Source organism: Nestor notabilis, unplaced genomic scaffold, assembly GCF_000696875.1.
Source record: "Nestor notabilis isolate BGI_N333 unplaced genomic scaffold, ASM69687v1 scaffold25526, whole genome shotgun sequence".
NCBI classification, from domain to species: domain Eukaryota; kingdom Metazoa; phylum Chordata; class Aves; order Psittaciformes; family Psittacidae; genus Nestor; species Nestor notabilis.
Genome location: NW_009931859.1, coordinates 1,970 through 24,514, shown reverse-complemented (window position 1 = coordinate 24,514; position 22,545 = coordinate 1,970). Strand labels below are relative to the sequence as shown.

Sequence of the window (22,545 nt, the reverse complement as noted above, 5' to 3'; positions counted from 1 at the left end):
GGAACTGTGCAAATCTGAGGTAAAAAAAAAAGCTTAGAGAGCATCCACGGAGGAGGTACAGCTGCGCTGAAAGGCTGCAGTAAGCAGCGTGGTTGTGTTCTGCTTCCTGCGGCGCTGGGCGCTCACAGGAACCTCAACAGGCGCTGCAGGTCTGTAACCGTGCCACAGCCTCACCGCAGGCCCGAGGGGGCCGCCTGCGCCACAGCCATTCACGAACACCATGGGCTACATGCACCAGCTAGCCCCTGCTACGTTTACAACAGCACCCAGGATAATCTGTGTAAGAGGACAGTTTGTGCAAGCAAAGTGTCAAATCTTGATACGCATCCTTAAGAGTGACAGATTAAGAGGTTTCCTCACCCCAGCCTAAAATTTGGAGCCAAAATCAGGAGTTAGATACAATCAAGTAGTACGTAGAAACAGCAAGTCCTTTGCATCAGAATATAGTTGGAACCACCAGGCAATTAGAGACAAGACAAAGTCCACAGAAGCCAGAATAACTTAAAGCAAAAAAAGAAACAACAAACCATGTCCCAGTTAAAGAATGAAAATCCCAGCCTCCACTGTTTCCCCTTCCTAGTGTGCCACAAAACACCAGCATGAATGGCGCTATGTGGATAGAACAAAGATAGTTGTTTCTAAGAGTTACCAGAAGCAAACATTAACTTAATCAGTAGCTCAGTGAAAAGGCACAGAGCTCATTTCTTATCTCTAAGACTTTATCTGTACTTTTAAGGAGCATTAACTTTACTGGTGAAATGATGTGGCAAGCTCTCAATTAAAATGTAATTTCTTGAAGAGGGGTCATCTTAGATAAACTTTTCCCACCATGCCAGTAAAAGCAGGTTGGTTTTTTTCACTTGCAAAAGATTACTGTAGCTTAAACTCGTAAGCTATTACAGCTGCAGTACAAATAAAGAGTCCCACCCATAGCTACAGGAAGTCTGCAGTGTTATAAAACAAACAGAAAAGTAAGCCTCTGTTTAGAATAGATTTGAGTGTGGAAATCCACAGTTTGACAAAGAGACTGATAACAGTTAAGAGCAGTTTATCATAAGGAAGTGCATGAAGTTTTTCAAACTTGTTCCCAGAGGAGCAGAGACACAGTTACAAAAGCACTTGTGAGACATATTACAAAAACAGAAGTTGAAATCATGTGTTCACTGAATCGGAAATAAACTGGTGACAGCAAAACTAAGACCAGCAAGACTGCGACACCCTGTTCTCTTTTAAGCCGTTGCCCATATTGCGTATTTCCATCAAGGACAGAGGTAGCTTTTGGCCTGGGTTACACTTAAATCATGTAACAGCAACCCCTAGTGGTGTTTCCTGACACATCTCTCTTGTCTTCAACAGGAAACAAGGGGAGGACACAAGGCAAACCTCAGCAGCACCAAAGCCCTGTTCTGGAAAACACAACCTTGCTTTCAAGGAATCACAGAAGGTACCAGAACAGTCAAGAGATAGTCTTTGGAGTGTTCCTACTTGCGTCACCAGTCTGAGAAGGACACCTTTTGCAAAGGAAGCCTTGAGTTCACTTGGAGGAAAAGTACAAGAACCCCATTGCTTTAGCTGCAAAATTACCCAATTTGATGTAGTGCCACTGGTTGAACTCGTTAAATATCCCATATCTTGAGCATCCAAGGCTTTTTGTATTGTCCTCAAGTCCATTTTAAAGGCAGTTCCCTAACCAGCATGTTCTTGTCTGTCCCAAGCAACAAACTCCTATCATCTGAGGGGACTTCAGCCATAACAAGTAGGTACCAGTTTTGTTGAAATCTAATTGTCATGGCAAATCAGATAATTTTAGTTACACTTCCCCCCACAGGCTTCCAAGGCATGTTCCAGCAGCCAGGGTCCTTGAACATTTTATCTGTAAAAGGAGTACCAACACCATTACACACAAGAGTTTATCCAAGCAGTAGGACCAAGGGATTTGGTATATGTCCTCTACAAGCAGTCTTCAAAACTCTGACATCAACTCATGCTGGATTGTGTAAGCTATATTGTAGATTAAAAAAATACATATATATTTTGAGTTTCAGTGTGAAAATACAACATGGCAGGAGGTAGGTTTCAGTACACTTAACATTGAGGATTTTGACAAAGCTAGTATGAAGTCCAGTGTTGTCTCACCTGTTCAACAGCAGAAAAAGACACATTTTTCCTATTACAGAATACTTTTAAGGGCCACCTTAATATAAATTCTATTCAAAGTACATCTGTTTGTCAAATTTTTCAGCTTGTCAGAAGCTATCAGAACACAAGTGGGTTACAGACAGCTAATCTGAAAGCAAAAAAAACACTGACAATTTCACAAACTATAGAAAGGCATCAGCATTTACAGCATTCAGAACAGTATTGTTTGCTTAATAACCCACAGCAGTACAGTTGGGTGCAGGAATACCCTTGCTTCTCTTCCATGTATAGTAATACAAACCCATGTATTATTCTTACTTGCTTTATGGGCCATGTTATGACGGTTTCTTGAAACCTTTTAGGATGGGGTAGATGTTTTCAAATGCCTCATAGATTTCAGAACGCTCTTTTGCTCCTAAAAAGACATTGGGAGGGGAACCCCAACCCAAGAATTAACAAGAATTGAGAATAACTGAAAGCAACTCAAACATAAGATTACAAACCACGAAGAAACACAAGAATTGAAAGTAACTTCTTATTAGTTTGAGGCAGAATTTCCACCACACTTTCTCCACCTCAGAAAGAAGAATTTCTAGCTTGCTTTCTTTAAGACTAAACTTTTGTTTAATCTGTGAAACCAAGCCAGCAGTTAGCTACTCTTGACAGGTGCAAAACATTGGCTCTGGGGGGAAAAAAAAGAAAGCAACTGAGGACCACCATGGTGTTATCTGCCTAACAGTAACAGCTCTGCTTGTCCATACATCAGTGGGAAAACAGACAAGAAAGCAAAGGTTTTTATTTCAATACTAGAAGTTGATCCATACTCTGAGAACTCCCCTCGTCCACTTCTGAGAAGTTTTTTTATTTTTAAGCTTTGTTAGGGCACCTGTGACTTCAAAGCTAGCCTTTTCCATGTTACTGCAAGTACATCTTTAATACCAAGGCTTGCATTCTAACTGTATTGCAGTAGGCAGGAATATTCCTTACCAGTGACAGTACGCTATCATGCTAATACAACAAACATCAGCTACAAAAAAAAAATTGAGTTTAAATGAATTAGCAATTGGATTAAATGCCACTCAGGATGACTGTGCAAACCCTTCCCTCAAAACACACTTGGACATGACTAATTCACCTGCATTACTACAACCTTTACTTTCAAAGGGTTACTTTCAAGTTACTTTCTCAATTAGGAAAAAACCTCTCAGCTCAAGTTCAGTTCTGTCCTTAACAGTTGGGCCCAATGTTCACAGACAAGGACTCACCTTAGTGCTTCTGGGCCTCCTGCACACTCAAGGGTAATTACAATTACTGTACCCAGAAGTACAAGTTACCAGTGGAATAGAAGTGGCCAGTGTAATTTTACCAGACACAAGAAGGTAGGGGGACATTGGAGGGGGAAGTATTCAAGCTTAGTGCAGAGCATGCCATTTTCAATTAGTTGAGTTGTGATTTATGGTGGCAAGTCTCTGGCTAAGGCAGGCACTTCTCTCTTGTCTTTCACATAATGCAAAGCATTCAGGTCCCCTGGGAACAAGTACCATTTGCCTTTCAGTACATCAGCATAAAAGTATTTCACAAGCTTTGAAAAAAGGTGCAATAGGAACATGCACTTAGGAATTCAACATTTTTTGACATGGGATCTGAGGTACGGATATCTGCTGAGCACGCTTACTCGGCAAGGCTTTTTGCCTTACGAGTGTTTTGGCCAGACAGTCTGGAACAAGTTCTTAGATCTCCACCCTTTCCTCTAATAATCCCTACTAAATGTTTAAGTGAAGTGTTTTAAGAAGTTTGCTTCCTGTCCAAGGGATTTTAAATTGCTTATTGTGATATTCATATGTAAGCACCTGAGTAATTACTAGCATGTCAGCATCCTGTTGGGATTCTGTACATTGACACATGGCATTATGCTATGAATAAAGATACTCAGGTTTAATGACAGGGAAATCTGAGACAGTACATGAAGCAGTATGAGCTTCTAGTGCAACAATACTGATATCCGTGGAAAACTCAGATAAGCAGCTGTAAGCATCAAAATGATTGTTGAGTGGCTTTACTGTCACAAGATATTCATTTAGCTAATGTTCAATTTAAATGCTCTCAGAAGATATTGTAGCTCTTGATTACAGACGTACAGAGGGAGACCACTTACCAGTCAGTACAACTTTTCCAGACACAAAGATAAGCAGCACTATCCTTGGTTTGACCATCCTATAAATAAGGCCAGGAAACAGTTCAGGTTCATAGCTGTTTCAAAACAAGCAGGTAAGATGAGCAAAATGCAAATACTGTTTCAGTGTTGTACACATAAAGTGCTCTTTAATTATATTAGCAATAGAGTAATTAAACCTAGATTTTAGCTAGCTATCCAGAGAAAGGCAGGTCAGGTTTTAGGTATCTTTAGAAGAAACCCAGTCATCCCAGCTGGAGCTGGTAGGAGTTCTTCATGCTTACTTTTAAAGACTTCTGAGCCACTTCTGAAAGTGATCTTTCCATAGCATTGCAAAGTTATTGTAGTCTTCAAACAGTACTCAAATCCTTCTTAGTCTGCAAAAAGTCCTTATCAGGAAGCATCTTGCACAGTAAAGAAGAGATGACAGCCAAGTCAATCTTTTCTATTTAGTCCCCAAATTAAATGCAAAATACTAAATGCAGTGCTAATAAAAGACAGTTTTTGTCAGTGCTAAAATCTTCATCTTTTCCTCAGTGATGGTAATAAGTAGTTCTGAACAAGCCCATCTTGATGGCACAGCATGCCCATCACTCAGCTACAGGTTTACTTTAAATTGATGGCTAAGACACCCAGAGAGAAAGAATCTGAGTGATATTCCAGAAACACACTATATTTTCAGTTCTGTATTCTGCAGCTGCAGTCTGGCTGTATGCCTGAAGGTTAGAAACCTTATCCTTGCAGATAACTCCCATCAAATCAGATGCCTAAGAGGCCCTTTTTGTATTAGAGGTACACAGTGGAGCAAGGGCACAGACCAGGTTCAAGTAGCTTAAGAGCTGCTACAATTAAGCCTGAAGCATTTAATCAGGACTGTTTATTTTCCTATTGACATGGTCTGCAGTGAAGAAAAATACCCACTGAGGTTTGATATTGCACTTAGCAATAACATGAGACTAGTAAAATTGCGATCACCAACACTGCTCAGATTAATGGAAGTCTCTGGCAGACATTGCTGATATACAGCAACAAGGATTGTGTCAACAGTATTCATAGTCAAAGAAAGCTTTTACAAAAAAAAAAAAAAAAAGCGTATCTTCATTAACCAACTGAGCAAACAACCCAGGAGCTTCTTGCAGTTCTTCAGCCCTTCATCTTAACCAGATCTAACTCACACCCAATTTATCCCAGAAGTGACTCAACACTTGTGTAGTATGCTCTCAGTTGCAAGTTTTCTAAAGCTGGCATTTCTGGCATTTCTGCAAGGAGAAAGCAGTGACCACCACACAGAAGGGCAATTTAGAACAACACTGTTGAATCATGTCGGTCATGGTTTCAAGCACTGGAAGCTTTACTGCTAGCTGCTGTATGTCATCCTGGCAATTAAGCAGAGGGTCATTGTGCCCCACTTGGAACAGGAGTTATTGCAGAAAACCTTACTATCTTTATCATCACACATGGCATCTACAGCCATTTCATGCTCGCTGAACCACTGAGCATTGTCTTTTAATGAGTAAAAGGCATGCTTGATATTCAGTATCTGGTTAATTATTAGTGTATTTTTTTTTTTTTTTGCCAGGCTTGTAAGCCTCAGAATTTGCATCTGTTTGGCAGCTTACAGAAGATACTGCTCCAAGTTGTAACTCTGACTTGCTGAACTGCTGGTGAGTGAGAACCAAGCCTTCCAGCCGGATGGGAAACCTCACATCACAGCTCCCAACCATATTCTGTATCTTGAAGTCCAGGAACTTTGCAGGGAACCCAAGCTTCTGTACCACACGTGCATACTTCCTGGCTGCAAGACGTGATTGCTCTTCACTAAGGAAAGGGCAGAGGGGGAAAGCAGCTTTGATTAGTGCTTTCTTCTGCTCTCAACATGGAAATCAGTTTAGAGACACTATCATGCTAATCTAAACTCCAGAAAAAAAAATATGTTACTGTTCAAAACAGCAAGTCGCTATCCTGAGAACCACTTCAGTGAGCTAGAAGGAGTAAGGCACTTTATCATTGGCTTTCCTGTCGTCTAGATGAATACACTGGAGCATGTTGCATCATCCAGGAGTTTCCTTCTTCAGAGGTTTCTTTCTCACTCCCTTACACCAGCTTCTCAGAGCTGATCCAAGAGGTAGACTGCAGACACCAGTAGAATCACCTAGCTAGTTGGGGTGGTGGCAGGTGTTGGAGAAGAGTCCTCCTAAGCTGTAAGTTAATGCATTATCTCACTGTTTAGGGACAAAAAATAAGGCAGTGGTGAACTTGAGGAAGAGCTTCAGAGTACAGAAATAAGATGTGTTTTTCTCCAATCCCATTTTTCCTAGAGGCAGATGTGTTGACTAGTGAACCGAGACACTGAAGAGAGACTTGACAGACAAAAGTTATGTCCTAACTCACTTTAAAGTTTGTGATAAATGCAAATAGCCTCTTACCAGTTCCTGGGCATTTTAACAGCTTTTCTGCTGATGTCTGCTCAGCTCTATCTATACTCAGGGACAGAAGTACACAGTTTAGTATTTACTAAGCTGTGTCATGAAGAAAGTGAGACATTTTTCAATACCAGTGCTTCGGTTTTTTCTTGCAATTATGACAGCTCTTTGCTAGGTAATTCAAACAAGGCTTTCTGACATTGTTCATCAGAAATAGGCAGAGCTGCAAGACCCAGACCTTTAGAGGGAAGGAAAAACACAAACCAAAAAATACCTTTTTGCTCCTGTGCAGACCATTTTTCCTGAACTGAAGATGAGGGCTGTTGTTCGTGGCTCCCTGATTCTCATGATCACAGCAGCAAACCTCTACAAATTCAAAGGAATACCTCACTGTCCAGCTGGTATCTGGTACTGTATTTCCTATTCATTTCCTATTCCTATTCCCATTCTTTCAAGAATGGTCACTTTCAAAGCTCAACACAGCATGCATTTACTTTGTGAGCCTTTGTTTACCACTATGAAGTTATCTTCCACACACCATCGCCCCACACCCAGGACCAGGGGGCTTAAAACTGCAGTCACAGGACCACTGCTTTGTCCCTTACATTTTGTTGAGCAGTCTGGAGTCACTTTTAGAAAGCCCATTAGTCCCAGTGAAATTCTACAGTCAAGGCCACTTGCTAGAAGTATCATGTAATACCAGTTTGACTCCACTAATTCTCTTTCCTCAGCCAGGAGTTTCAGGGCAAATCTTTCATCCCTCCCATTGAGGGCTGCTTGAGCCATTTCAGCCGGAGGTGGCTGGCCACATGTGGAAGAGTTCACCTCCTTTCTTAAAAAGCTTACTAACACCTCATTGCAGGGGCTTTATTCAAATTAAAAATACATATAATTGTGGTCCCCTGTATTTCTTTTAAGAGGCCCAAGCTGTAGATTCTTATGATTTTCCCCTGTGGGTCGAGACAGTGCTGTTAGAAAGAGTACACAGCTCGTACTGAATTTACTGAATTAATGTATTAGAATCTATCAGCACTGAGGAAGGTAAGTGAGTCCTTCATATTTACCTTTGGGTTATATTCTGCATTTCTGGCATGCAGAGCTATGTTCTTCAGATCTAGTTTACAAGCCAAATTTACAGTCGACACTATATTCCTGAGGAATGAGAAAGGAATTTTCTTATTGCAAAAGCAAGCCACTGCAGAGTCAACCCCCAACATGATTAACTTAATGTGAAGTCACACTCCAATTAATAATTACCATGAACTCATTTTCTGCCTACCTATTCCCTACTCTAGCATTAAGCTACTTTTGGCAAAACTTAAGTAATTCAATACCAGAATTACAGTTTCTGAGATACAACAGGGTATGAAATCATTAGTCCCTGAATACTAAGTTTATGTGCCTTCCAATAACTACAGCACTGAAGCCTTCTACAGCTTTGAATTGAACCATTACTAAGTATTTACAGAGTTACTACAGCACTCAAGTTAGTTAAGATTATATTATTCTCTACAGGAATAAACTACTCCATAGTTGCTCTAGCCTAGACAGAGCCTTTTAATGAGGCCAGAATTTCTCACACTTCATGCCCCTTTCCCTTGCTCACTTCAGACTGTTTTCTGCTCTCAGAAAAGCATGCTGACATCTTTAAACCCCTGGAGTCTGCTGTCATCCTTAATATTCTCCTTGCTGGAATAAATCCTCCTTTTCAAGTATTTTTGTCTTTTCATCCTGCAGACTGAAATAACTAGCAGTACATACTATATATAATTTCTGCCAAACAGTTCTCCCTCTGAGGCTTCAGCAGAGTCTTTTTCCCAGCAGAGACTTTTTCCCCTTAAGCCAGAGGCATTTCAGATGCTCACTCACCCAGCATGTTTATCAAGTCCACTCTCCCATTTTGCTAAGCTGTGTACTGTTCCATGCCACTTCCATTTTTGTGTTGCACTGATCAGCACAGTATCCAGTTGCCTTCTAATATTGTCAGTTCATTTGCTCCACATCTCCTCAAAGAGGAGTAACTGCCCCTGTATAGTTTTTTTTTTTTGTGGGCTTATTTAAGCCCAAACCTCCTTGCTACATTCTGTAAGTGAGAAGTTAGAGCAGTACATTGCAGTTTTAGCAGAACTATGACTTATATATGCTACATATATAATACATAAACTTACTGTAACTGAGGAACTATGCCAGAGCTTTCTGATGCAGGCGTCACTGGGGTTATAGGAGTCATTGGTATCAGAGGAGGGCACATGCCAGATGCTTCAGGAGATGGTTGAGTTGCACCTGGGTATGACAAGCTGCTTTCATCCACAAAGATACCACTGTCCTCATTTCTTGATATTGACCCATCAAGCTCTTTTTGCTTTTCATAGCCATCTTCAGATAGATTTTGTTCTTTATCTTGGGTAATATCTGGAAGAAAGCTGAGATCCACAGAGAAGTCTGCAGGAAGATCTTTGGGCTGATTCAGTTGAGAACCAAACACATCTTCAGTGGTTTGAATTGGAAGGTCTACATCATAAGGGCTCATGGGTGTAAACAGCTGAGGACTAGCTGAGAGGTCATCCTCGAATTAAGAAAAAGTGTCATTAAGACTCTTGTATTAAAACATTTACTTCAACTGGAAGACTAAATTAAGATTGATCTAATCAATGAGGAAGTTTCATTCATTTTTTCCCCCGATACGTATTATAGCAAAGAATCTTTAAGATTTGAAATTGTGTCTTTTTTTGTCTATCAGCATATAAAAATCCAGATAACTTCTATAGCAGAGATACACATTTCCCCACCACGTTTCAAAGGCAATCTAGAATACTCCCATAATACCACAAATTGAGAAATACTGAATACCTTCAGCTGCGATTGGAGGTACAGTGATGGCACTTTGCCCTTCACAGCCATTGTCATGCCTCAGTTATTCACGTAACTGACACAATTGCTCATGACTTTTTCTAAGGCAGACAGCTGGCATTTTCTGGCTGGCTTTAACTCCCATCCAGTATATATTACTGTATCCTCTCCTTGCTACCAGAGGACAGTGTCAATGTTGTTTTGGATTTGTGCAACAGAGGGCAGCAGCTCACAGAATCACGAGCTTGCTTTCAGCTGCTGGAGGTCACCAGACTGATTCAAGTGAGACAGCAAAGCCAGTATCCTTTCACAGATTGCATGCAACATACCCGCAAAGTTCTTGCATATTAATTTATTAAAAACTATTTAAAAGGCATTATAATAGTGAGGAGGCAAGAGTTTAGAAAAGGATTTATTCCCTTCTCCATCAGCACTTAAGCCTCTAGTTAGTAGAATACATCTTCCAAGAAGGTGGTTTCTGCCAGTGCCCCCAGCAGGTGACAGCTTGGACTAGGTGATCCATACAAGAGGTTATGTGTTCATTTAGGCATTTTTGGCTTGAGAGCCAAAAGGACTCAAAAAGTCCAAGCGCAAATCAGAACAGGGAATAGTGCACAAGACCGAGGCCTTAAGTTGGCAGCAACTGCCTGAGCTCCAGTGGGAGCAGGGTTTCCGGATCAGTGCTCAGTGCTTTCCAGCCCCGAGCTAGTGCTGCTCTGTGTCCTGTGCTAATCACCTCACTTAATGCAACCATGCACAAGGGGAGATCTCTGCTCCTACTTCACAGTATATTTGCCTATAGACGCTTGGAAAACCGTTCTTAAGTGACAAATCCTCCCAGAGAACCCTTACCAGCTTGAATACAGATGCGATCAGGTCAAACTCTGAAAGCACCACGAACACCTAAATTCAAAACTATTTCTAAAACTGATTTTTAGATGCAGAGCCCCACATGAGATCAGTTGGGACAGAGTGTTATTGAATAAGACAAAGTACTCCATAACCCATTGGCTCTTTGGAAAACATGATCCAAGAGCACTACTTGAGAATTAAGAGGTCATATACAAATGCATTAACATTTACTAATAACAATATACTGAGCCTGTAGGACTACGCACACATCATACTAAGGGGCATCAGAGAATGTGGTAATAGTCAAAAAACAACCCCTCACAGTTTGCGGCACAGCTTAAAGAAAGAAGCTGATAGAAAAATGAGGGGTATATAAGGCTGGAATTATTTAAACAGCTGCAAAACAAGTTAAAAAAAGTAACAAAGTAAATTGCATAAACTAGGTCAAAACAGAGAGCAAATCTTCCTTTCTCATCAGGCTTCCACAAAACTGGTGTGGGGAAAAGCGCTTGTAGGGTTAAGTGCTGGGGAAGATTGCCTTCTTGTTAGACAGATGCTCAGAGGCTGTGAAAGGGGGCACAAGACCATGTTTGTATTGGGCTAGCTGCCAAGGGTTATTGCTATAGACTCTAGGTTAATTAACTTTACTGAAGGCCTGATCAACTGCATAGCTTTGGACATCTCCCAGCAGCTCCAGGAAGGAAATTTCACGCATAGATCCTGTCTGAGATCACTGCATTTGGGGCAGCTTGAGGTGAAACAGTTATTTTCACTTCCACTGCAGGAATCTCTGCAACCCAGTACACAAATCAAATCCTTTAAGCAACGGACTTTTTTTTTTTTCCTTTCGGCAGTGGTATCTCACACATCTGCCATTATCAAACATCACAGCAAGTCTGAAATACAGGAAGTTCAGTAGTAGTTGTAAAACCCTGGTTATACCTCACCTCATTATATACTTTGTAGGGCCATATTCAGGGCGCTGTACTGACTGCCAGTAGGAACATTCTGGATTTAAACAGTCTGCACTAAACCCATTCTCTGAGCTAGTAAGTGGCTTATAACAAGAGACCCGTATAGAAATCATGTTGCCTGTGTGAAGAGGGTGCTTAGATGCGAGTGCAACCCTCTCCTAGACCCTCACCCTGTGGTCTCTGCGACCACCCAAGACCAGGGCTAATCCACCTATCAAAAAAAGAAATGTTTGCAAACGTTCACCAGACAGAATGAAGAGATGTGAGCATCCTGCCCCCTCAGAGCCAATGCACAGGCTGGTCCATACAAACAGCACTCCGTTCTAACGCAGCAGAGCTCCTCTTTGAGCAGATTAAGAACTACCTCCTCAGCAGAGAGCCCCTCTAGGGTTCCTCATGCTCCCACCAGCAGCTGTGGGACGTTATAGGTCGCTACTCCCCACATAAAGCTGTGTGGGACGGCGCCCGGATCACGGCGGATCAGCTCCACGGCCCGGCCGGAGCGCGGCAAGGACGCCACACTTCAGGGACGGTCTCAAACCCATGTTCAGTGCCGCGTTGGTGGTATAGTGGTGAGCATAGCTGCCTTCCAAGCAGTTGACCCGGGTTCGATTCCCGGCCAACGCAGTTTATTTTTTAACCCCCCTACCTGCCCTTCGCAGCGCTCCAGGTATCTCTCCAGCGGCGACGCGCCGTCCATGGGCACAGCCACCTGCCAGGACCCCCCGACACCGCCCCGGTTCTGGCTTTAATCCCCAGGGGCAGCACCGGGGTCAGGTGCGGCTCCTCAAGGGCCGAAGCCCAGTGCAGCTGTGAGTTTTATGGTTTGAGCCTTTGCAGTGCTGTCTGCAAGGGTTTGCTCCACCCTGCGAAAGGGCTGGAGAAATCGGGGTGCTCTGGTGTGCTTTAGAGGAGCCTGCAAACACAACCTGCGCCTGAGCTCCCCGGAGCCTGCTTCCCTCTCAGGGGCTGAACATAAACGTGGAGTTGGAGCCCTGGCTTAGACCTTGCAAAGATAATGCTTCACTTCTGCCTGGTGCTTTTTAGCGAGCAAGTGGAATGTGCCCTTAATTCCTCCCACCTGCCTCATCGGCTGCAATAAGGTACATCTGGTCCTCTGAGGAGAGCCCCAGTCCAAAATTACAAACGTCAGGCTCACGCCGTTGCAGTGGAATGGTCTGTTCTCAGATGGGCCAGTATTGCAAATGCTGCTTAGGGGGAGGAAGCCATCACTCCTGTTTGCTGCTGTCCTCCCCTTGCAGGTGTTTTCCCCACCGGTGTCTCTGTTTCTGCCCCTTGTGAGCAATGATTTAAGGCTATTCCCTCGTCAAAAGACTCATGTGAAGAGTCTGGGTGTTTGGGAGTGCATTCCCAGGAGGGAGTTTGTGTTGCACGTCACTGATTGATGCTGCAGGAATGTCACCTGCCAACGCTGCTTGGCTTGGGAGCTGCTTGACTTGATGCCAGTGGCTACTGTCGGACTTGCTCCTGCTCTCCTGTCCTGTTGCTGTGTGTGATGGATGGATGAGACACATCCTTTTCTGAGCTGGTGGATGTGCTGACTGCTGTGACCAATGTATCCTGTTCCTGTGCTAGACAGGACTTTGCTTTCTGCTGTGAGATCTGCTTGCAAACAGCTAGCTGAGCTGAAGTAACCCTTTGGAAGAAGATGTAAAGCCAGGCACACAGCAGGTCTTTGGGAGGTGCTGCCAGGCTCTTCTGGCTGCCCCAGAGGTGCAAAGGTTTAGGTTAGTAGCCTCTGTCTGTGCTGCAGAGTGTATGTAGCTGATGAGCATCCTTCCCTCCTCAACACAGCCTGCTGGGCTGGTTTCATGGTATTTCTGTGACTCGCCTTCTCCCAGTGCTTTACAGGTGCCAAACACCCAGCCCCAGAGAAATCCGGTCTTAAGAAGGTAGATTTACATCACACAGCCCTTCCCCGAACACCCTGGAGGCAAGTTAAGAAGTAAAGCAAAGAGAGGATTCTCAGAGAGGTTGCACCTTGAATTATGGAGGCTGATGTAGCTAGCTGGGACCAGCTGAGGATGGTTATAGCTAAAACATCCCATTTAGGCTGGCCTCAGATAGTTATGCCAGCACCGTGGGACAGGGTACTGAGGGCTGGGATGGCTTGGCTCCCACCAGTAGTGGCAAGCCCAGCCCTCACAGGCCTCTTTATGTCAGTGCGGGCCTCTATTGCCCACAGGGGTCGTTGAATTCAACACAGGGATTGTGCTGAATTTGCTTTGTTCTTACAGTGGCATCTCATGGGGATGGGGAATTGGCACTCCCTCAGTGTTGAGAACACTTGCTCTGCTGAAGTTGAGAAGCTGGACTGTTGTGTAGTAGTCATGGTGTTTCCCTGGTGTGGTCCTGCAGCTGTAGTGCTGAGTTTCCTCAGCCAATTAATCCTCTGTTGCACTGCAGAAACCCCTGGAGATGAGCTATGTTCATCTTACAGCTCCTGGGGGTTTCTGTGTCTGCATTTTGTGAACCTGAGAGGTAGAGGTCAAGCTGTGGTGATTAACTGGGAGAGGCTACATCAGAGATGAACATAAAATACATATCTCTTAATACCGGTGTTGCTTCCTGCCTTGGATGGGGGCATCCTGCAAACGACATGAGCATCAGTGCAAAGCGATGTGATTTGGGGTAAGTTATACAGTTTGGTACCTCTTCTGTTAAAAGGCTGTAAGATTGTTTGCCCTTCTTGAGGTGGAGAAGAAGAGAAAATGTTTAGAAGCTGAGAGATCATCAGAGGAGTCAAGAGTCACATTCTGTGGGTGATTCAAGCTCTCAGGGTTGCTTTGATGTAAGGATCTTCTGAATGCTGCCCAAGGGAGGGGAGGCAGCCTTGGGAGGGCTCCGTGCTCACAGCCTCGTCAAGGCTGAGCACCCACTCATGGTGTCCAACGTGTTGGAGGCTCAGTGAGTGGTGTGCACAGTGATGGGGAGTCCCAGTGAGTGGAGGCCCAGGCAGTGGGAGGTCAAGAGAGCAGCGATCCAGCAAGCAGGAGGCACCAAGTCCCTGGGCTTCCCCCTCCCCGAGTCTCCCAGTCTCTGGGTCTTCCTTTCTTAGTCATCAGAGGCATCATGCTCCCATTGCTGCAAGGTAGTTCTCTGCCTTCCTTCTTCAGCAGGAGACTCTGACCCCTGTCATCAGTTGGACAGATGGTAATTTAACATGCATCACTTGGAACTTGTGAGACTTGCCTGCTCAGTTTCTGATCATCCAGGCCAAATAACATTAGAAAGGACAACTATTTTCCCCTTCCCAACTTAAAAACGAATATTACTTTCTCAAGCTACTGCCTTTTTTTCGTTTTTTATTCCCTTTGGAAAGCAGCAGCCACACAGAGCCAGGCCGAGGTGACTCATGAGCAGGACTGCTCAGAGCAGGGAAGGAGCCACGCTCCCTCTGTGTGCTGGAGGCAGCCGTTACGCACAGCCCTGCTTGGTGGGAGCCAGTTATGGGGTGATGAATCATCTGAAGTGCACAGTTACTGTAATGATGAATTGTCATGAGTCTTAATTAGCAAATTGCTTAATTTTACTTAGAAAGTTGATGGTTACTACAACAATAAATGCTTTGAGCATTCTTTGTAAGCATCATTCAATATCTTTCTTCCTTGGATAACTAATTGGAGAAGACTATTCCACAGAGCTACCACTAGCATGCCTGTATTGGTCTCTTGAACATTTCTGCAGCAGACATTCCCACTTTACCTAGATGCTTTAATTTCGCTGTGGGATGGGACTAATCACAGGAGACTTTCAAAAACCTGGAACGGACAAGAAGCAAGTCAGTAAGGAAGCTCTACCTGTTTTATTCATTAGTGCTCTCAGCAGCTGCCTTCTATTCTAGTATGCCGTAAATGTCTTCCTGCTTGCTTTGAAGTTGGTTAATCTGGTTTGGTTTTATCTTAGCTCTTTTTCAGGATCAAGTCTGAGAATTAAAAGCTCGTGACTGACAATGTTCTGCTTTCTGCCCTCATGAGCTTTATGCTAAACTTTTATAGATGTAATTGTCTCAGAAGAGCGTGGCTTGTCTCATGTGTAGCTTGCGTCTCCTGGTGCCCTCACTGCCTGCAGCATTAAAGCAACTGAGAGCAGGAGCATGTTCCAAGAAGAGAGGAATATATTCTGCACAAGATGTCTCCAAATGCAGCACATTCCAATTACATCAGGACTCTGTGCTTCTTGTTGCAAAGATGATTCCTTCTCTTTGGTTTAGCCCTGTTTTGGTTGCTGTGCCTTGATTTCCTTCTTGCCAAGGATGTAAATAGAGTGAGGATCTAAGGAGGACCTCAGAGAGGGGGTCAGAATGAAGTGCAGGTAAGCTGCAGTGAGGTCGGTGGGGTCTCTGGGAGTGGAGGACGTGCATGGAGCTGGCAAGGTTCTCAAGAAGCTGAAGCACAAAAGGCAGCTCAGAGGTAGCTGCTAGATGCTGAAGTGCCTTCAGTCTGACAAGTGTGATGATTGCTGTCTCATACTTATTTGTCCCGTAATATTGCATTCTAAACCTGATCAATGCTTGTCAGTGACAGTAGATAATGGATTTATTGCCAGGGAAGGAAAAAAGCCACCACAACTACCCATTATATAATAGTGAGTAATTTAACTTTTAATTGTGAATTGTAAAGTGTATCATCACTAGGTTATGCTGGTGTAAATACAAACAGAATCAGGTTCATTAGATTTGATATTTGTTTCTAACTTGTCCTGTGTAAATCAAGAATCACCCTCTTAGAGAAGTGAGGTTACAATGACTTGAAATTGTGTCAGAATCTAGTTTAATTTTCCAGGTTTACTGGGTGATGGTGAGAAGAGCTGTAACTTCCCATTTACCTACTCGTGCCTTATGTCCCTCCCTGAATCAGATGATGCAGACCAGGTCACATAGTGGTAAGGCTGCCGCTTCTTTGTCTCAGTCAAACTGGGGCTCTCTTATCCCCTGAACAGGACAGTGATGGGGGATTGGGTATTCTTTGCAAACATTAGCAGGCTCTCAGCATTTGTCTACTAATGCATGTTACTTCCATGCATGCTGGCAGAGACAAGTGTGAAGTCAATGCTCAGTGTGCATTGACTTCTGGAAAAAGAAAGTGAAAAGTAGCTTCTGTCAGATGGAAAACGGGTAAACTGGCTAGAAAAGAGCCATTTGGTAAACTGGCTAGAAAAGAGCCATTTTTTCTGGCTTCTACAGCACTATTATGTGTGATGAAGACACTAACTGCCCCCATGTCAGAGAATTGCTGAGAACCAGACCCAGAGAGGATTGCCAAATCCTCCCCTGAATGCCAGAGGAAGCACTGTAAGCAAAAGTCATCTGTCTCAACTGAAAGGCTGAATGGTGACTTAAAACTATACATTTAATTTTCTTATCTGTGCAAAGCCACAAATGAAGGCATTTTCTGTATGTTGTTTGCATAGAAATCCACTCGTCCTGGCCCAGCTGTGCTTTTAAGCCTTGTACTGCAATGGAGGGGGGGAAGAGCACATTGGTCTATCCTTATTTTTCATTCTGTATTACATTTAAAATGTAGACAGAAATGGGGGAAATGGGGGGGGGAAGGGTGAGGAGGGGGCTTTAAACATTGGCTGCCGCCTTAATTGCAACCTAGCAATTAACGGCCACAGGCTTTCTTGGACATCTCCTCCATGAATGTCACATGCGAATATATCTGACACCCTGGTTCAGATGTATTCTTCCGTGCTTTTTGTTAAGTCATCTTTCTAATTTTTGTGCCAAATGGGCTGCCTAAATTGAATTGCATTTAAATGAGGTGAGTGTGCGATGGATCATCTCACTGCTGCTGTTTCCTTCCAAGTTTTGTGACAAATTGCTCTAATGCAAACACCTTGTCTTATACCTTGAACTTACTGCTGCAATTAAATTCTGATCCTTTAAGCCTTATCTGGAAAAAAACAATAGCACTCGTGTGTTTGCCCAGAAAAGCAGAGAGGTGTGCATATAGCAGATGCTAACAGACCTCTATTAATTTAATTTGCAGGGGTCACAGTAACATTGGAGACATGAGCAACGACATTAGCGTGACTAGGACCTTCAGTGCAAGCTCTCCAAGAATTAGAGCAGACACTGTGATGCCTTCACTGCTGTGTTAGCTGAGGTATGTCACCACTAGAGTTTTTATTAGCCTGCTGTATAGGGAAGGACAACTAAATACTATGCAAATACAAAGAGCCAAGGAAGGGTGCTGACCAGTCACTGAAATCCCTGTATAACTTAGTTTTGTCTGAGTGATTAGCAAGATATAAAGACTGACACCGGAATGAGCCTGCAGGGTGTATGGCTTGGCGATTAGTCAGTTCTCAGTACGTCTTTCTCCAATTAACGGCAAGCAAATCGGAGTCAACAAGACCTCAGGAGAAAGTGGACTTCCCCAAAATGCTGCTAGATGTCAGTAGAAGCTCCAATCCCCCCCCCACCCCCCCCCCCCGCCTTGACCTTTTGGTACTTTTAACACACATAATTAGCTGTTAACGCAATCATGTTTCTGTCACTCTAGCCCTTCGCCTGTGGTCTGCCAATAAACGCAGTTAGCTTAGTTGTGATGAAGGAGGCTGTGCCCAGCTCTGCCGTCATGTGCTCCTGCTCTTCATCCTGTTTCCACGCTCATCCCAGCCAAGCAGGAACCCAGCCGGAGATCCCTTTTGGTACAGCCAAACAGATCTTCCTTGCTCCTCCTCACTGTCTTTGCAGTTTCTGTTGTTAATATGTTTTCCCTTGAACAGGTTATGGCATTAGACTATGGACATCATGCTTTCTTATACATTAGCTTTATGGTCAGCGTGTAGAAATGGAATATGAGTTAATTCTCCCCATACAATCCAAGATAGTATTATGGAATATTTTTATCTATTTTTGGTGTCTGCAGGCTGTGGGAGAAGCTATCTTATTGCAGTGCCTTATGAAGGTGCCATTTTTTTCCTCTTTTCTTCAGTTCACTTACCTGCAACTTGTCAGAATTAGTTAAATGCTGTGATTGCTTTGTTCTCCATTCAGTGGGCATTTACCCAACTCATAAATACAAGAGTAGCTCCCCTGTGCTCTGTTTCCACTCAAGTAGAGTTGCTAAGGTATGCCCAGCAATGTTCTGAGGAAAATGAGGAACCCATATGGGCATGTGTTTGGGAGGGTCCTAATTTGGCTGTTTTCTAAAACCCAAATCATGTTGCTCACATCAATTAGGTTTTGCCTATTAACGTTAAAACCACTCACGTTTATCCCCAGGTATTTTTATAGTCCCCTTTACTCCCAATTTGGCATAGGCAATGCTGCTATCCAAAATAAATGAAGTGTGTGAAGACAGACAGTTTAAAGGTGTTGAGGAATGTAGCTGTTGCAGACCTCTTATGTCTCACTCGACTCTCACCTCATTTGTTAATAGGCTCATTTTTCCCTGTAGGACAATAACGCTTTTCTCTGTGACATGTTATAAAAGACCTACTAAACCTCCTTTTGCCCCTTAGGGTAAAATCAGTTGAACTGGCTTCTTTTCTGGTGCCTTCTGTTTTCCCTAAAGAATCTGGGTTGGTTCTGTCCTTTCTGTCCTCTAGGCTTTACAAACAGTATGATAAGAAACCCTTAGATGTCTTATGAATCTAGGCACAACATGGGCAGATGGTAGTTTCACTAGGGGGAGGCTTGTCCCTATCTAAAAAGGTTGGATGTATAGCCAAAGAGAAGAATATTTGTTCATTTTAAGTATGAGGAGGTAAAATAGCAACTTGCAGGGAGATAAATGGTTTGTGACACCATGGGGAGCCGTTTCTGGATCTCCTGGGACATTGGTGATCCTTCTGCTGTTTGCAGGATATCTCCCTGAACCCAAAGATTTGAGAACATTTCCATATCTGCATCCACCCTTGGGATGCAGGTGCGTGTTACCACCGGTAGTGGCGAACAGGGGACCAGAGAACACAGATCTCCCTGGCTTGACAGTCATTACACTAGGCAGGTGGCCACATCCCTTATGTAGCTGCAGACAAAATACCTTACTATTAAACTTACTCTGCAGTGGCATAAACAGCTGGGATGGTTCCTGTGCTCTTTGATTTATCCCGACAGGCTACGAACGTCTTTACTGCACATTTCCTTAGAAGTTTGTCACAGCCTGACACATGCTGCTCCTGTGATGCCTCACAGAGCTCAATCAATGTCCTTCCCTGGCTGTAAGAGGAAAAACATGCTGAGCCAGCCTTGCAGGCTGCCTCAGCAGTGAGATACCTTATCCTCCTACTGAAAGAGCCCTTGGAGCAGAAGGTCTGTCTGACTTTCCGTTTCTTTCCACCACCCCCCCCCCATCCCTTACTGCATATTGTATCTCTTTGCTACCCATCCTGCTACTTTCCGGGTGAACTACAGGTCTCTGCCTAGAAGGGGCATTGTGTTGGTGTTGTAAACATTTTTTTTCTTTTTGCAAGGGAAAATATCTTCATTCCATAGGCATTGATGAAGAAGAGTATTAATCTAAAACCTGCTATAGGTTAATGTAGAACAGCATAAATAACTTGGTAGTCTGAATGGTGAATGGGAGAAAGGATTTGAACTGTTACTGTGATACCACACAAGGAGTGTTTTATGGGAGACAAGGTATTTCCTGTGTCATTTCTTCATTTGCTTTGCTCAACAGTACCAATCCAACCTTAAAAAATCACCTTCTGCTATGATGATAGCAAGAAAACAGAAGAATATTTGAAACTTGCTTTGAAACAGTACTCATTATGAATTCAAAGCCTGGTTATTGATGTGCAGCTAGGAAAGCTGCTTTTCTGTCCAGCCTTCCTGTCATCCCTTTAGCTCTGATACTGAAGGCTTGAAATCTCTAGATTAGAAATTAAATTCCACCTCTGTGGCCCAGACCTAATGACCCACTGGAGTCACAGCAAATAGCTTTTCCTTTACCATGAGTTCTTCCAGCTCAAACTTTTGCTTTTCAGTCAAAATTGTAGTGTTGGGTTTTTTTGGTTTGTTTTTTTTTTTTTTTTGAAAGAAACAATAATTAAAACCCTGGGATACAAGCATAAGAATAATTAGTGACTTGAAAATGAGCAGGGATTATTCAAACTGATGGCAGGCCCTGATTTTGCAGGGATTTAAGGGCTTGTTTTATTCTGCTTGACTTCTGAAGGGCTCTCTCTTGGGCTGATGGGGAATTGGCAAGGGCCATGGCCAATCTGGGCCTTAGCAAGGCCAGAAGTGATGAGCTGTACAGTCAGGATGCCTGAGTGAGATGCTGCACTTACGGCATCAGACAGCAATTGCTGCTGCTAAGTTGGGTATAAACTGCAGCATTTTGGGAGTGGACATGTGCAAGGGTTGGGTGTCTGGTACAGGAACAGCAGCTTGGTGGGGGGGAAGGCGAGGGGTTTCCTGTTGGGATTTCCCATGGGATTTCCATTTGACGTTACAAATGTGAAAGCTGAGAGCAGCTAGTCCCAGGCCTGTGGTAGGATGTGAGGACTGAAGAGCATGAAAGGAAACTGAGAGAAGTCGTGATACAAGTCTGGTCACTCTGAAAATGTTGGGCACTGATATGTCTGGGTGGCTTTAATTGTGCTGCTCAAAACTGGTCCTCTTTTGAATGTGATAGAATTGAACAGAACAGTTTTAAATGCTGTTTTGTGCTTTTCATAGCTCTGTTACAATGGTAAAATCTAGAACTGGAAGGTAAAAGTAGTTTATAAATAGTTTTTCATTGAGCACTCAAACACCTTCTAACAATTCACTTTATTAGCTGGATTTTCAGCAGTATAAAATGTGACCATGATCATCCCAGCTCAATAAAAACATAGATACACTGTGATAGTGTGTGGATTATGTGGAGACTTGTATTAGCCTGACGGATTTTCATACTGATCACATACAATGTCATGGTTTCGACCGTTGTTTCTTATTATGAGCTTTTAGTCTTCCCACAAGAGTTTCCAGCATGATTTCTGCTGACAGATGCTGCTTAGAACAGACGTATTTTTCTTCCCTTACAGTTGCCTGGGATCAAACATCTTTTTCCATGTAGCTCAAGTTCCTCAGTGGATTACTCCTAGTATACTACTCCAAGAAGAAAACTGTAGTAATTTTTGTGACCTTCTTTAGCAGCAGTTGAAATCTTTTTTGGCACATGTGTGTGATGTAGTAATTTCCATTTCCTACCAGCTGTAGGAACTCATGCTTGTAAATAGTATAGAAAAATCACGTAAATAAAGACAGACAGAGAAAATCCAGTATTTAGTCATATTTATTTTCCCTAGCTGGAACCAGTGAGGTGATGGAACTTGCAGGGTGTTTGTTTCTGGCATAGATAAGGATCTGTAATGTTTTTTATATAAAATGCTAAATTAACAGTAATCAGCTTCCATGATTTACAGCTAAGCGCATAGCTTGCCCTTCTCGCAGGCCTCCTTTGAATCCACAGATCTAAAGGCTTTTTTCCCTGTGATCTGAGAAAGCAAAATTCCTGACAAAACTAATGACTTGGGGCTCCTGCAGCATTTTAAAACCTTTTCTTTTTACTCATGAGTGGCTGCCTAATGTGAGTGGGATTTCAGTCATGGTTTGCATTATTTCCTCCCTGCAGTTGGGGATATTCAGCATCATTAGCCTGGCTGGCTGATCTGCACAGCAGTAGCTCTCCTATGAGTTTTTCTACCAGGTTTCTCAGTCCACGTAATATAGATAGTTTATTGCCTTACATATTGAGCAATGGTCATACAAGTGGGGATCCATGGCAGGATCCCCATCCCCATCCATGGGGCAGCAAATTTGTTCCCGCTCCTGGGAACCAGTGGTTTGGTTCTGATGCCAGCTGGAAAACTCTGCTGTGGACAAAAGCAATTAAACATCAGCAAAATCTGTTGCTTCTGAACCCGGCTGTACCCACTGCAGCTACCTAAATGAATAATACTACTCTGCTCTTGTGAGACCCCACCTGGAGTACTGCATCCAGCACTGCGGCCCCTGACATAAGAAGGATGTGGACCTGTTGGAGTAAGTCCAGAATGAGACCATGAAGATGCTCAGAGGGCTGGAGTACCTCTGCTATGGAGACAGGCTGAGAGAGCTGGGCTTGTTCAGCCTGAAGAAGAGGCGGCTTCAGGGAGACCTTAGAGC

At 43.4% G+C, this 22,545-nt stretch overlaps 1 protein-coding gene and 1 non-coding gene across 2 annotated transcripts; one reads left to right on the top strand and one right to left on the bottom strand.

The window, feature by feature from the left end:
• Nucleotides 1–2,474: 2,474 nt before the first annotated feature.
• Nucleotides 2,475–12,111, bottom strand: LOC104406967 (TATA-box-binding protein-like). Its single transcript, XM_010016105.1, has 7 exons — nucleotides 12,061–12,111; nucleotides 8,904–9,301; nucleotides 7,800–7,887; nucleotides 7,010–7,101; nucleotides 5,963–6,130; nucleotides 4,295–4,389; nucleotides 2,475–2,554 (listed from the first exon to the last, which is right to left on the bottom strand). Exons 1-7 carry the CDS (start codon nucleotides 12,109–12,111, stop codon nucleotides 2,475–2,477), a joined length of 972 nt encoding a protein of 323 aa, XP_010014407.1.
• On the top strand, nucleotides 11,967–12,038 carry TRNAG-UCC. The gene has a single exon. It is a non-coding gene; the product is annotated as a tRNA-Gly (tRNA).
• Nucleotides 12,112–22,545: the final 10,434 nt, after the last annotated feature.